This window comes from Rattus norvegicus, chromosome 12 (assembly GCF_036323735.1).
Source record: "Rattus norvegicus strain BN/NHsdMcwi chromosome 12, GRCr8, whole genome shotgun sequence".
Classification (NCBI taxonomy): Eukaryota; Metazoa; Chordata; class Mammalia; order Rodentia; family Muridae; genus Rattus; species Rattus norvegicus.
In genome coordinates, this window is record NC_086030.1 from 12322920 (window position 1) to 12338393 (window position 15474).

The 15474-nt window shown below is 48.3% G+C and overlaps 1 protein-coding gene across 3 annotated transcripts in view; it reads left to right on the forward strand.

Annotated features, from left to right (window-relative positions):
• The first annotated feature begins 10130 nt into the window (after positions 1–10130).
• The window catches only part of Flt1 (Fms related receptor tyrosine kinase 1), a 171701-nt gene continuing 166357 nt past the window's right edge, over positions 10131–15474 (forward strand). For 2 of the 3 annotated variants that reach the window (NM_019306.2, NM_001309381.1), the window contains exon 1: positions 10511–10809. In NM_019306.2, the coding sequence (NP_062179.2) occupies positions 10746–10809 (64 nt within the window). In that variant the 5' untranslated portion in view covers positions 10511–10745. Of the gene's footprint in view, positions 10810–15474 lie in introns of all 3 variants that reach the window. The other variant, XM_008768998.4, reaches the window with a different exon arrangement.

Consider the following 15474-nt stretch of genomic DNA (forward strand, 5'->3'; position numbering starts at 1 on the left):
TGATGAGGTGTGTGTGTGTGTGTGTGTGTGTGTGTGTGTGTGCACACGTGCCTACGTGCGTGCGTGCGTGTGTGTGTGTGTGTGTGTGTGTGTTTTAAAATATAGCTGGTTGAACCCAGGGCCTTCTGTGTGCTGGGCAAATGCTTCTACCACTGAGCTAAAGCCCCAGTTCTCAAACAAGTAGTTGTAAAGGTCTTCTAAAATAATACCACGGTGGGCATGGGGCTGTGCGTCTTTAATCCTAGAACTTAGGAGGCAGAGGCAAGTGGTCAGCCTGGTCTATAGAGAGAGTTCCAGGGCAAGCTGGGACTACATAGAGAGTCCCTGTCTCAAAAAGCAAATAAATGATAGATAAATAAATAAATAAATGTCATTAGATAATGAGCCATGAGTCTCTCTTAGAATAAGTTAGATTTCCATTATCTAAGTGTGTGTGTGTGTGAGAGAGAGAGAGCGTGTGTGAGCGTGCACGTGTGTGTGTTTGAGCATGTGTTTGAGCATGTGTGTGAGCGTGTGTGTGAGCATGTGTGTGAGCGTGTGTGTGCATGTGTGTGTGCACGTGCGTGTGTGTGCGCGTGCGTGTGTGTGTTTTGTGTGTGTGTGTGTGTGTGCGTGTGTGTGTGTTTTGTGGTGGTTGTTTTGAGCCGAGGTCTCATGTGTCGGCTTAAACAATCCTACCAAGCCTCCCAAATCCTGAGATCGCAGATGTGAATGGGTATGGCCAATTTCTCACCTGCAATGTTTGTTTGTTTGTTTGTTTGTTTGTTTGTTTGTTGTGCAGAGTCTGATATAGCCTAGATGGGCTCCAAACTACCTTGTAGCCAGGGAAGATCTTGAACTCCTGATCCTCCACCTCCGAAGTGGGATTGCAGCCAAGTCTATCTTACCTGGACTGTGTCCTACATCTACCTTTGAAATCAATATAACAGAGAAAAAGGGAGATTTCAAAAGTATATTCTTTTTTCTTAACACAACAATACTTTTGCTTTTAGTAAAACATTTTATTGCATTTATTTGTGCAAGAGTGTGAGCACATGTGCACGCATATGTGTGTGAGCATGTGTGTGTGTGAGCATGTGTGAGCATGTGTTTGAGCGTGTGTGTGTGTGTGTCAGAGAGAGAGAGAGTGTTTGAGTGTGTGTGGGAGCATGTGTGGACATGTGTGTGTCAGGAGTACATCCTTTCCATATTCTATGTGGGTCCTGAGGACTGAACTCAGGTTATCAGGCTGTCTCTTCCCACCAGACCTGTCTTCCTGTCTTTTCTTTTGAAGAATTTACCAGGTATCCCCTGTCCCCACCATTCACATGTGAAAACTCTCTCTCTCTCTCTCTCTCTCTCTCTCTCTCTCTCTCTCTCTCTCTCTCAAATATACATATACACAGCACATGGTTTTTACTACCCGGCTTTAAGCTCCAGGCAGACCTGCTACCAGCCCCTGCCCAGGTTCCGTTGGATCCGAGGATGAAACACACACACACACACAGAGTAGTTTATTTTTAATATGCCTTTAGCTCAATGGCTAGGGACTTCTAAGTCTCCCACAGCTAACATGCCCTTTCCTTTTTCACTCCCTCCTCAACACATCTGAATCTTCCCTCAGCGTAGTTTAGGGGGTACTTTCTCCTCGCTCAGCACCCTAAATCTACCCTCAGCTTAGTTGTGCTTATAATCTCCTGGCCCAGTCAGGGAAGTGGCCAATGGCTGCTTCACCAGAAATCTCACATGGGTGATGGCTCTCTCTCCCTCTGAAGGTGAAACCTTTCCCCCTCCTGCATCTCCTTGCCTGCCTTTATGAACCTGGAAGTCCCACCTCTTCCACCCAACCATTCGCACCTAGTATCTTTATTGATCGATCAAGAACCAATTGGAGAACAGGACCTTCAGCGTTCACATGCAGATTCACGATCAAAGAAAGCATCGGAAGCACCCCCTACACACACACACACACACACACACACACACACACACACACACACACACACACACACGTACAAACGAGGCTGGGTTCTGTTCCAAGCACCCACATGATGGCTCACAACTGCCTGTAACCCAGTTCCTAGAGACCCTATGGCCTCTTCTGTCCTCCGTGGGCACCCTCATACATGTGTTCTTACCTACCCACAACCACCACACACATATACACATAAATGAAGAATGAAGTAGTTATTTTCTTTTAAAGTATATGTAGATTATGTATTCATAACCAGCTTTGGTACTGTCAATACTTTTGATCATTATTTACCTTGGGCAACTTTGAAACAAATCTCAATTGTTTATTACTTTGTGTGGATTGTTCTGGTATATAAGGAGAGATAAATACTCCTCAAAGAATAAACTGTTATCTGGATGGGTATTTATTTATTTATGTATTACTCTATGTGTACCTCTGGGTGTTGCCTGCATCTGTGCATGCAGTACCCACAGAGACCAGCAGAGGGCGATGGAAACACACCCTTCCTGTAAGTACAGGTATAATGAGTTTGAACCTCCGTGTAGGTGCTTGGAATGGAACCTAGGTTCCTATAGGAGCAGCCGGTTCTCTTCATCACTGAGCCATCTCTCCAGTCCTTTTACTGGACTTTAAATTCTACCAAGAAAACACACAGTGTTCTACTTAATGTTTCAAATATTGATTGATATTTTGAAAAAGTCTTTTCTGGAGATGAACTGTCGTCCTTTTATGTAGGCAGACGCTTGAAGAAATGTTGAAAATACAAAACACCATCTCTTCCTTCCTTTTCTTGTTTATAGTTTATTTTTATGCCTTTTGTTTATCTGTTTTGAAACAGGATCCTACGGTGCTGCGTAGTGGTCTAGGGTACATGATCTCCTGTCTCTCAGGGACGTGCCACCATGCCCAGGGTCAACTTTATATAGGTGTTCATCGAAACAACAGAAACAAAGTTTCATATGTCCCCCAAACTAATGACAGAAAAGCAGAGGAGGAGGTCCTTTTCAGGCATTGTTCTTATATGGTTAGAATTTGATTCTTTATTTTTCTAAACAACAACAACAACAACGAAATCTTTAAAGAGACCGATTTCTATTTCCCCCTCTGAGTCAGGGTCACAGGCTGTAGGATCTGGTGTCTTACAAATGTTAGCTGTCTCCATATTGCCGCTGAGGCTGAGCAGGCTCCAGAGGCTGTGGTAGGATGGTCCAGGGGACAGGCAAGGAGATGCAGGAGGGGGTACAGCTGAACGCCACTGGACTTGGGCTGCAGCCTCTGCAGCTCCTCCGGGCAAGCCGGCCAGGAGGAGCCTGGAAGAGGCTCAGGAAGGAAAGGGCTGGTCTTCCACTGATGTGGCCAGCAGGCCTGCCCTGAGGGTGTGTCTGGGTTTCGGGGAACTTTTGAAGAAGGAAGACTAAAGATGGATGTTGGCCACCCTTCCCGACTCAGAGCGGACACCAAAGCCACCCTCTGCATTGAAGCTCAGCATTTAAATGTCCTAGCAAGGCAGCCATTACACAAGCATAGTCTCGCCATAGTCCTACCAGCCCTCCTCTGCCATTTCTCCGTTTCTGTCTTTATTATCTCCTTACTGTCGTCCTCTATGTATCTCCCCATCTCATCTCTTATCTGTCTGTCTGTCTCATGTTTATATAAGTAGATGCAGGATTACAAGAACCTGCTGGAATTCTGGCTCCTTACATGTCCAAGCCCGAGCCATACCTACCCCTTTAAACCCTCCCTCAGCTTAGACAGGGACACAGGTCACTTTCAGTTGTCCCTTTTCCCGTCTCCCCGTCACCACACACACAGTGGCCTGGAACCGTGGAGTCCTCCCAGGGCCTTTCATTTTCCCTCTTCTATCTCAGGGTTCACTGACTCCAAACACCTCTACCCAGAACCACTTGCTAGAGCCACCCTGTATCCTCTCCTGCTCAACACGGGGCCGGCACACACATCCTGTGCCTCTCCTTGATCTGTGCACTCGTGATTCTGTTTCTTCACAGGTGGTTTCTCTTCCTTCAGCCTTGCTGGCACTGACGACATGGAAACACACTGGAGACCCCTCAGCCTTATCCACTGAGACTTCGCCACCCTGCCCCCCCCCACTTCCATCCTCAGGGGCTATCTCCCTCCCACACTCTTCCTCCTCCTGTAGAAACAGCTTTCATCCTGTCCTGCTTCCAGGATGCTTGCTGTCTCTCTGCTGATGTAACTCTGTTACTACCTTCAAGACTGGTTCCCAGGACAGTGGCGAATAAGCCCCTTAGTACTTATAACTGTATCTCCTTTTTAACTGCCCTGGATTGCTTCCTAATGCTCTGTGTGCATGTGACATCCTGGAGTTTATTATAAGGTCATTTAGGGCAATAATTATATCTTCCAATGTGTATAGGGTATATATTCAAGGGGAGTACTAAATAAAAACCATGTTGGGGTTGGGGATTTAGCTCAGTGGTAGAGCGCTTGCCTAGCAAGCGCAAGGCCCTGGGTTCAGTCCCCAGCTCCGAAAGAACCCCCCCCCAAAAAAAACCCCCATGTTTCCTGGATTAGATGCCATGAGCCTTTTCCTTACGATTTCTCAGTCAGGGTTGTGTTGCACTGAGCTGGTGGAAGTTTTAAGTGAAGCAAGGCTATTGAAGATGTGCACACAGATGCATGTGTATGCACACAGGCACACACACACACAAACTTGCACATGCACACATGCACACACATGAACTCATGCATGCAGATGCACACACACATGCACACACATGAATGCACGCACATGCACACACATATACACGTGCATGCACAAATGCACACACACACACATATGGGTCAGGAGCAGTGGCAACTCACTCTCAAACTCTCTCTAGTTTGGAACCATTTCTAATATGGAACCCCGACTGTCTAACGGTGGGCTGATACAGCAATTAAACTTAAGAGCTATGCAGGTGGCATGGGAAAATGGAATATAAGTACAGCTGTCAGCTCCCATGGACTGCCCTGAAGTGGTCGCAGGGTGGCTCTGCTGACAGCTGAAATGACAGCCTCCAGCTCAGCCCATCCTTTGGATTTTTTTCTTCAAGATCATGTTCCAATTTTTTAAAAAACAAATGTGTTTAAAGTGGAAAATCCCTGAGCAAAACATAAGGGGAAAGAACAAAGGCTGTCAGTGAGGGGCCAGATAAAGTCCTGAGACAACCAGGATGGTAGCCAGATAACTCTCCCGCATGCTCCCTGAGGGGTACTCTCTCTCTTAGGGACCGCTCTTTTTTTTTTTTAAGATTTAATCATTTATTATATATAAGTACACTGTAGCTGTCTTCAGACACACCAGAAGAGGACATCAGATCTCTTTACAGATGGTTGTGAGCCACCATGTGGTTGCTGGGAATTGAACTCATGACCTCTGGAAGAGCAGTCGGGTGCTCTTAACCGCTGAGCCATCTCTCCAGCCCGGGACTGCTCTTCTTAATTTTACCCTTTTACTTTTGGGTTTGTTTGTTCTGAGACAGGGTCTCTCTGTGTAGCCCTGAAAAAAAAATATGTGTGTGGTATGTATATATTCATACACACACACACACACACACACACACACACACACACACACACACACACACACACATTGGACTTGCTTTGTAGACCAGGCTGGCCTCGAACTCACAGAGATCCTCTCTCTGCTTTTCAAGTGCTGGGATTAAAGGGTTACACCACCATGCAAGGCTGTCCTGGAACTCAGAGCTCCACTTGCCTCTGCCTCCCAAGTGATAGAATTAAAGGTGTGTGCCAGCACCACCAGGCTAGTTTGTTGTTGTTGTCGTTGTTGTTGTGATTTCTTTCTTTTTCTGGATGGCCTTGAGTAAATCCTGGTGGTCTAGTTCTTTCTCGTAGGCTCACTGTTTCCAAGTAGGATTCAGTGACTGATGACCAGTTTACCTGCCACCGCCCTTGCTGAACCTGCACCTGGGAATAGAGACAGAAAAGAATGAGTCACCTTTCCATGATTTGCAGAACTTCCTCTCCCTGATTCGCTCTCTCGGCGATCTATTCTGCTGTATCCCTAGTTAACGATTTTAAAGCAAGAAAGTGAAAAGTTCATTACCCACCCAGGGCACATGAGTCTTGAGCAGCTAGCCCGTGATCTTGATGGCAACCCAGAAAGCACGCTGCCGTAGGAAGAGGGGGAACAAAGCAAACAGGAGTCCAGAGCTAGGTAAACAGCATCAAGAAAGAGCCCGGAAGAAGTGCAAAGATCTTATCAACACTAGCAGTGCCAACCTGGGCCAGGGAAGGAAGGAGCCAGGGTGTCCTGGAGGCAGAAGCTGATGATGTCTGTGTGCATGGGGGCTGGGGGCTCATCTCCCCAGCTTTCGTCCACCCAGTGTACTGGCCATCTGAACATCTAGCTCTCTTTGCTCATTTCTAGAACTTTCCATAGACCCCTCTCCTTGCTTGGGAGATAAACAACTTTCCGTGGGTACCTGAACTTATGCACATGACACATGCGCTCTCTCTCTCTCTCTCTCTCTCTCTCTCTCTCTCTCTCTCTCACACACACACACACACACACACACACACACACACACACACATTGAGTGAGTGTGTAGTCAATCTGTCTTAGCTAGGCATTGTAGTTTTTAATTCATTCATTGTTTTTTATTCTTTTTTTAATATTTATTTATTTTATGTATATGAGTACACTGTTTTCAGCTGTCTGCAGACACACCAGAAGAGGGCATCAGATCCCATTACAGATGGTTGTGAGCCACCATGTGGGTGCTGGGAATTGAACTCAGGACCTCTGGAAGAGCAGTCAGTGCTCTTAACCACAGAGCCATCTCTCCAGCCCCCTTCATTCATGTTTTTAATCCCAACACCAGGGAAGCAGAGGTAGGCAGATCTTTGTGTGAGTTCCAGGCCAGCCTGGTCGACATAATGAATTTGAGGCCAGCTAGGGCTATATGGTGAGGCCCTGTCTATAAGACAAAAAGACAGAACCCTTAACTTTAAGAGGATGGATATTGCGGTCATGAACACCTTCATATCGAGGTCTCTTACAAGACTTCCTCCTGTCTGAGACCCCTATGACTTTTTCAGGATAGCAGCCATTGCCTGATTCCCTAACCCTAACCCCAAGCCTAAGCCTGTCTATGGCTCATGGCTCATGGCAGATCCTCATTTACGGGGCTCCCACCTCGTTCCTGCCTTTCCCCAGCAGATGCACCAGCCTGCTGAACTCTTTTAGCCTCTGATCTTACCATTCGGTGGATTTCAATTCTCTTGCTGAGAGCGTCATACATGCTTGTTCAGTCCGGAGTCTATGCCACCTGCAGAGAATGTTAGTAAAATGGAATCCTCCAGTGGAAGCTGGGAGCGATTTCTAGAACATGTCATTTAAGAAGTGGTCAAGGAGACAAGGACAGAGAGCCTAGAGATAAAGTTGCGTTTGTGAGCGGTCAGTCAGTGTTCTTGAGAAGTTGTCAGAGTGGAAGGATCTCCCTCTGCTTCTCTGCTTACAGGACCGAGGACCAAATCTAGGGACCCCGTGCATATTAGGTGTCCTATGGTCTTCTGCTGGACCGTACCTGTAGCCCTTGGATGGCTGAAATAAGCAAGACTCTCTTGTTGTTCTAGCCTGTTGATCCATTTCTGGTCAATAAAACTGGAAGGTACCGTCTGGTCTGGGGTGCTCACCAAGGAGCCTCACTGTCCCAAAATGTCACAGGAGGCTTGTTTGCTTGTTTTTCTTCCAACGATGCATACAGAGTTGACAAGATCATCAGCTGCTTGTACACAAGCTCTGTGTTGTGTATCAACAAGGATTTTTTTTTCAACAACCGAGCTTAATGTCACCCTGCCTCTTCCTCCTCTTCCTTTTCTTCTTCCTCATCTCCCCTCCCCCTCCCCCTGTAGACCAGCTCTGAGTTCCCCTCCTGACACTCTTATTGATGCCCCAACCCCCTTATTCAGTCTTGAATATTTAAGCCACTGACTGGACAACAGTGTGTTGCTGAATAGGGGCAAGAGAGAAACTTCAGGAGAATGTGGCTGATAGCCGGAGAGAGTATCTGGTTTTGCTAGGCGTGCAGGAGATGAAATGTTCTTTTGTACGTGGTCAGGAAGCAAGCAGATAATCTACTGCAAATAGCTTTTCATACATACCAGGCGTGTTGAATTTGATCTTTCCCATCAGTGGTGTCTAGAAAACCTCTTTCAGGACCGATTTAGTTAGAAGAATCCTGTAACCCATTATTCAATGGTGTTATCGCTTTTGGGGGAAAGGTCTTAATCCTTTATTCTCCATATCGAAGTGAAGTTGAAATGGCCAGTTTGTACCATTTAAAATTTTTAATAATAATAATAATAATAATTAATAATAATAAATGCAGCCTAAAAGAAATACCAGTGTGGGAGTTGCTGGCTGTAATTAAAAGTCTGGGACTTTTCAAAAGAATAATTGGAGGAATGTACGGAAGACCACGGCATATAAACCTTAGCTACGTTCAACTACGAGGCCATTAATCTTAGATAATTGAACGATATTTTATCATTGTTGATGCACAGCTTAAGTTATAGATGGTTTTGGCTGTCGGTCAAATACCTGTCTGGCTTCAATAAAGTCATCGTGGGATCATTTCTGGCAACAAACTCGCCAGTGTCTCCTTGAGTATTCGAAACCATAAAATGCCTTTTGAAAACAACGCGTTAAAGTAAACCGTTGAGGACTGTATACAGGACGCTTCCCTTAGGTTAGTAGTTCCCCTCCCTGGTCTTTCCCTCCAGTAGTCACGCCCGTGTTTCTGTGCTCATGGTGGGCTCCACGCCCTCCAGAAGCGTGAACGTCCTCTGCGTTGTGTATCTTGGTTTCTTGATCTGCCAGCCTGGTCGGCGTAGCCCCTCCAGCCTCAGCAGCATAGGGTTTCCATGGGCGAACTCTTTCCAGCCCAAACACCTGCTGCTGCTTAAAGGGCTGCGCGCACCGCACCTCGTGGAAGATGTGTGGGCGTGACGAGAGCTCTTAGAGACGGGGACAGTTTGACTGTGTGGGTGTGTCTTAAACCATCTACGGCTGGAGATTCAGTTGGGAGAATTATTATTACCTAGTGCTGGCCATCCCGTGTGATTCCTGATTGGGAGAGCAATTCGAGGCAGAGTGCAGGAGCACTGACCCTAGTGGAGGGTTGTAGAGAAAGCAGAACCGGGAGGGGAAGTCCGCAGGTGAGCTGCGGCTCATAGCGGCCTTTCCTTTCTCCTGACCACGAAGGAGAGAAGAATTTCCCTGGCCTTGGCTCAGCGGCTCCCGCTGCCCTAGGAGAGCTGCGGGAGTGGGGGTGGGGGTGGGGGGGGTGGCGCAGACTCTCTTAGCAGTGAGGCAACTCGGGTTGCGCAACCTTCCCTACCGGAGATTTAGTCTAGTCCTTCAGGAAAAGCCTCTGGTCCCATTTAGGAGCCATTTTATCACCGGCATCTGGCAGGTTGCAATGAGCTATTTTTCAAACCTGCAGTATTTACAGGGACAAGACCGGGCTGCTCCGGGGAGGCCGGGACGACTTCAGCCTTCCAGTTAATGGATACATAATTGAGGAACAACGTGGAATTAGTGTCATCGTAAATGATCTAGTGTCTCAAGTTAATTTCACCCGTTTTTGTTCCAAGAACATTCGAGTCAGTCATCTTGGCTAGCCGGCTTCCACCAAAAAGATTTCTTTTCCATCCAGCGTTTCAGACATAGAGTTCAAGTTCTTGGCCCTTTACAAGTTGCAGGAGCGTGTCTCACGCCTTGGCTTTTGAAAAAGGTAACATGTTATTCCTTGTTTTGCTTCTAGGAAGCAGAGGGTTGAGGAAATGGCTTGGGCGGGTGCATTAATGCAGCCGAAAAAGACACAGACTCCCTCCCTTGGGACCCGCGCGGCCCCGCGCTCTTTCCGAAGGTGCCTGGCAAGGCGTCCGGTTCCTTCGGACGCTCCGGGTCCAAGTGCCTTAAGCGGAGGGTCTCTGGCGCCTTCCTTCGCCGTCTGGGAACAGTCTGGCGGGGTCAGGGACCGGCGGGACCGCTCAGGAGAGGGCTCGACTGCGCCTCGTTCCTCGGTGCCAGGGACACCGTCGCGGGGGCGCGGCCAGCTTCCCTAGGATAAGACTTCCCGCCCCGGGGGCAGGGCGGTGCACTTCGCCGGTCCCCTCCTCAGTTTCGGGCGGTCACCAGAGCTGAGTAAGCCCGGTGGAGGGAGCTGGGCAAGGATTTCCTGAGAGCGATGGGCAGGAGGGGCGGGGGCAGCAGGGCACCGAGCAAGGACGCTGAACCTGCGAACCTGCCCCGGGACCCGCGCGCCTAGCGCCACCGCACGCGCGCTCCGGCCCCCAGGCCACCCGCCCTCGCCGGCCCCCGCCCCTCCGGGAGGAAGAAGAGGGTAGGTGGGGAGGCGGATGAGGGGTGGGGGACCCCTTGACGTCACTAGAAGGAGGTGCCGGGGTAGGAAGTGGGCTGGGGAAGGTTATAAATCGCCCCCGCCCTCGGCTGCGCTTCAGCGAGGTCCTCGGGAGGCTCGGAGCGCGGTGGCGGACACTCCCCGGAGGTAGTGGTGGTAGTGGTGGCAGCAGCTCCGAGCGGGCTCCGGGACTCAAGCGCAGCGGCTAGCGGACGCGAGACTGGGAGGATCCCCTCCGCCCCCCACACCACCTCGGCTGCAGGCGCGAGAAGAGCTCTCGCGGCGCCATCAGGAGCAGGAGGGGACCGGCTCGGGCGGCTGCTCCGTCGGCCTCGGAGAGCGCGGGCACCGGGCCAGCAGGCCGCGTCGCGCTCACCATGGTCAGCTGCTGGGACACCGCGGTCCTGCCTTGCGCGCTGCTCGGGTGTCTGCTTCTCACAGGTGAGACGCGCCGGGGACCACGAGTTGGAGCTCGGCGGGGTTGGGCAGCCACGGGGTGGTCCGGGAGAGCGAGACTACAAGCGGGCAAGCGAGCTCCGGCGGGAGCCGGGGACACTTGTAGCAGTGGGTACGCCTCGGGACACACATCTTTTTTCCTCTCCCCCAGTGGGCGCCGCTGGAAGTTGGCATCACTGTTCAGACTCTCCTTAGCTCCGCGCTGGGGTCAGAGCCAGATTATCTGCGGAGTGCACCCGGAGCCGCTTGTCCCCTGCCAGGCTCTGGGGTAGGCGCTCGCTCCGTAGACTCTGGAAGTGCAGATCACCACACTGGTGGACCTTTTTGCATCCAGAGCCCGCTCCCCGGCTGAGGCTGAGTCCTCTAGGGTTAGCTAGAGCGAGCTAGATGTCAGAGAGGCTGCCCGGGGCTGGACAGAAGAGGGCTCGATAGCGATGATCTCGCTCTACCAGAGCAAAGGAGGTCAAATTTGGGAAGGATCCCGTGCCCGCGGCGAGCAGATGGAGCCAGCAAAGGGCCAGCTCTGGTTCCCGTACCCGCTTGGGACCGTCCGGAGGAAGTTGGGGAACGTACAGCGGGCACAGTTTCTTCCCCGCAGTTCGCTGAGCGCTGTCTCTCGGGTGGGGCCTCCGCGGGTGCGGGCCGGTGTGCGGTCCAGGTCGTCGGCGTGAGTGACTCAAAGCGCCCGGCAGCCTAGGGTCCAGTCTTCAAGTTTTGGAAATTTAAGCCCTACCTTTAGGTTATGAATCAAGGGGGGAGGACCTGGCAATTTGGACCGAAAGCTGTGGTTTAAGGAGTAGGTGAGGTATGCACATCGCCTAAATCAGCCTTCACTGGGATGTAAAAAGCGCTGGGGAGGTGGAGGGGAGGACGGATCAGGGACCAGCAGATTTTAAGAGCATTTAATGTGGAGACCTTTGTCATCCAAGGGTTAAAAAGCTGAATGGAGCTCGGGAACTCTTAACTCCAGGTCTGCAGGCACGAGGGGCGAAGGATCCTGTGAGGTCGCTTTGGGCAGAGCCAGATACCAGAACACCTTTCTTTAAAGCAACGTGGTTGGGGAAAAAAGGTAGAGAAGAAAGAGTCAGGATTGTAATGGCCCCAGAAAGAAAGGCAACACGGATTTTAAAGGCAGTAAGAACGAGCCTTTAGGAATGAGAAGACTGCACTTCCTTTCAAAGTAATGAGCAGGGGTTTATAATTAAAATGGATTGAAATGGTAAAGCCAGAACTCGACATGGGCTGGCTAGGTTCTAGAACAATGATATTAAACGAGTTCTTGTATTTTCTATTTCTCAAATGTTTTTGAAGAGCTGCTTATTCGAAATATAATCGCTTAGAGAGTTTAAATACTAGTTTACTATATAAAGGCAAAAGCTAGCTTAAAAATTACTGCAAACCCCCAAGTTATAGAGGGGGAAAACCCATGTCTCATTGGATTTTCTGCTTCGCACACGTGTCTTTACTTTTAAACTTTAAAGCGTGGTTGGTTTTAGCTAAGCGTAATTTTATATGGGGTTGAGACCAGCAGAGGCAGATTGAAGCAGTACAGAAACGGTACGGGTAACGGGTAACGTACGGAGTCGCTTTGCACCGGCTAGCCAGGCGCTGAGCCCCATCGGGTGTTAGAGCCTCTTTATTAGTTACGAACTACAATACTTTCGGGTCCTCTTTGTAGCTATGGAGACCACTGTCTCTTAAAAAGTTCAGTCTCCTGTTCAAGGTTTAAGACACCACACTCTTGTTTAACTCCATACCCTTGATTAACACCACACCAGCGTGCACTTCTTTTGCTCACCTCTCTCTCTCTCCTTCTCTCTCCCTTCTCACCCCTTTATCCTTCCCTCTCCCCCTCCCTTACTTTTCTTTAAGCAGCTAACATTTGGAGTTTGGTAGAACTAGTTAGAAATACTTAAATTTTGGGATTGGGGTGTGTGTATGGTAACTCTGAGTTAAAATAAAAATTATGCAAATATTAACAGCCAGGTGTGAGGGCTACATCCATATTCCAAGAACTCAAGACCTAAGGCAGAGGGATGGTGAGTTCTAACCAGAGACATTGGCTCTAAAGGGAGTCCCTTTCTCGATAAATTAATAATAATAATAATAATAATAATAATAATAATAATAATACCTATTTCAAAATTGAATAGAATGCATTTCTCATACATAGTTTTACATAGTGGTTTCTATTTTTTTTCTCCAAGACTTACAGAGCTGTGCTTTTCCCAAAATGGCATATTTTAAATGGGACTCTTATGGTTCATGTTGCTTTCCAACTGATCAGTCATCTTGCAGATAAACTGTGAACTAGGGTTTCTTTGAAAAAAAATCTTTTTAGTGCAGCATTAATTTTTTTCCTGGTTGAAAAGTCTTTAATAGGCTATATAGTTTCTTTTCAAATGATTCCCCAACTGGCATTTTTTTTCTTTTAAAAATTGGCAAAATTAAAAAATATAGTTGATTTTTTCCCCCCTCTATGCAAGAGTTTCTCTGTGTAGCCCTGGCTCTCCTGGAACTTACTCTGTAGACCAGGCTAGCCTCTGCCCTCCCAGTGCTGGGATGAAAGGTGTGGGCCACCACTATCTGGCCTAAAAATATGGTTGATTTCCGAAGGCTCCTTTTCAACTCTAAAATTCAGTGACTGAATTTCACAAAGCAAACAGAATGGGGTCCTTCTGTTTTCCAGGTTCCCTGCCATTCTTATGCCTGCTAATGGGCGCTAAGCCATTTGACACTGTGGCTGCCGAGCTGGGGGGTTGCTGTCAGGAATCACACCTGATCCTTTTCTCTGGTAGAAAGTTCTAGACCAACCAATTAACCTGGTCTTTAGTGGGCTTCCTTTTTTGGGGGGTGGGAGGCTGGTGGAGGAGGCCATCCCAGATGCCTCAGGCATAGATCATTAGCGTGGGCCTTTTGTTTTTTCTCAGCAGAATGTGTAACTACGACAGGGACTAAGTCACGTTAACCACATGGAAGATATCTGTCGCTTTAACCACCCCCACCCCGTATTTCTTGCTTTAAAAAAAGTTAATATTTATTAGTTTTTGTTTGTTTGTTTGTTTTTTAAAAACAGCTATGTTCTAAAACTGTTCCAGATTACAGCAAGGCTACTACTAAACCTCTTATTTAATAGTTAAACCTATTTTTGTGACTTCTAAAAGACCAACCAAGTACTTATTTTTCCCCCCTCTCCAAAACTTTGGGGACATTTCTGAGTCCTCGAATGTGTATAATGTGGAACTTGAAGTGATATATCTATTCCCCCCAAAAGGCTTTATAGTGACACTTGCCCCCTTCCCTCTGGAAAGGTGGTTCCTTGGGAGGAAATTGTGTGGTGTAACCCAACAGAACTGTGGCTGATCCCTACCCTGGCTTTGCAGTCAAGCTAAGAGAGAACAGAAACAGAGCAAGCGGTTTCTGTGGTGCTCTTAATGTGTGCAAGAGTGAGCCCAGGGGTGAAAAGGGATTCAGGAAGCTGGGAACTGGTGAGGAGGGTTTATTTGGCCCAGCACACAGTAGATGATGTGTGGTCATCGCAGGTTAAGAACCATTTTTCAACGTACTTGATACTGTGCATAGCGGAAGAGGATATTTGACGAACACACCAGGCTCTCTTTATTTTAAGTAAAAATTATACCAGGAGCAGCTGACATGTTGGTTTAGCTTAGCAGAGCAGAGCGGCTCCTGAGGAAAGACTCCGGCCCTGCCAGTTGCTTTCCAGGACAGTGGTGGAGGCCGAAATCAGTGGTTCCTTGGATGCCGCACGGTGATTGAACATTAAATTGCTGGACTTTATTCCAGACTGAAGGAAGGGAAGGAAATGGGAGGAATGGAGTATTTGAAGGAACCGGAGAGAGAAGCCTCTGATTTAGCGTGCGGCACCGTCGGGGGCGTGTGTGGGGGTGTTCATTAAGGAAATGGTTCTACTCAGTCTGCTGAAGACAGTGAGTTAGACATCCTGCATTGTTGCTGGGCGGATGTGGGGGTGGGGGGGACGTCAAGAATTCCTGGGCATTTCCCATCCGCCTTTGCAAACCTGGATGCTTGAAGACCATTTCTGATTCCTGCCTCTGTCTTCCATGTCAGGCTCCTTGAGAGGGAGACTCGATCTTGTCTCTCTCACACACATTTGTTGTGAGAGCGCCTTGGGGCTCAGCTCCTGGAGGGTACAGCAGTTCTGTGATATTTTCTAGCTCTGAAGTTGGCCAGTGGCAGACCTAGGATGACACCCTGAAGGTCCACCCATAGTTCACATTTCTTCTGCTTTTGTGCATATTCTCCACTCGAACAAAGTGGGGAGACCCAATATTCATTAAACCGTGATATCTGCATACATTTATAGTAGTAGTAGTAGTAGTAGTAGTAGTAGTAGTAGTAGTAGTAGTATTTTGTGGTGCCGGGGATCAAATCTGGGCTCTCTCAGTCGTTCAACAAAGGCTCTACCATTGAGCTACTCTCCCACCATCTCCTTAACCATGAGATTGTTAAAGCTTATGTCCCACTCCTTCCCAAGGAGTTAAATTAACAACTTCAGTGCCCAGTGGTCCATGCCTCTGATCTCAGCCAGGCCAACACAGAGAAACCCTGTCTCAAAAAGACAAAAAAAAAAAAAAAAAAAAAAAAAAAAACCAAAAAACCAACCAAACA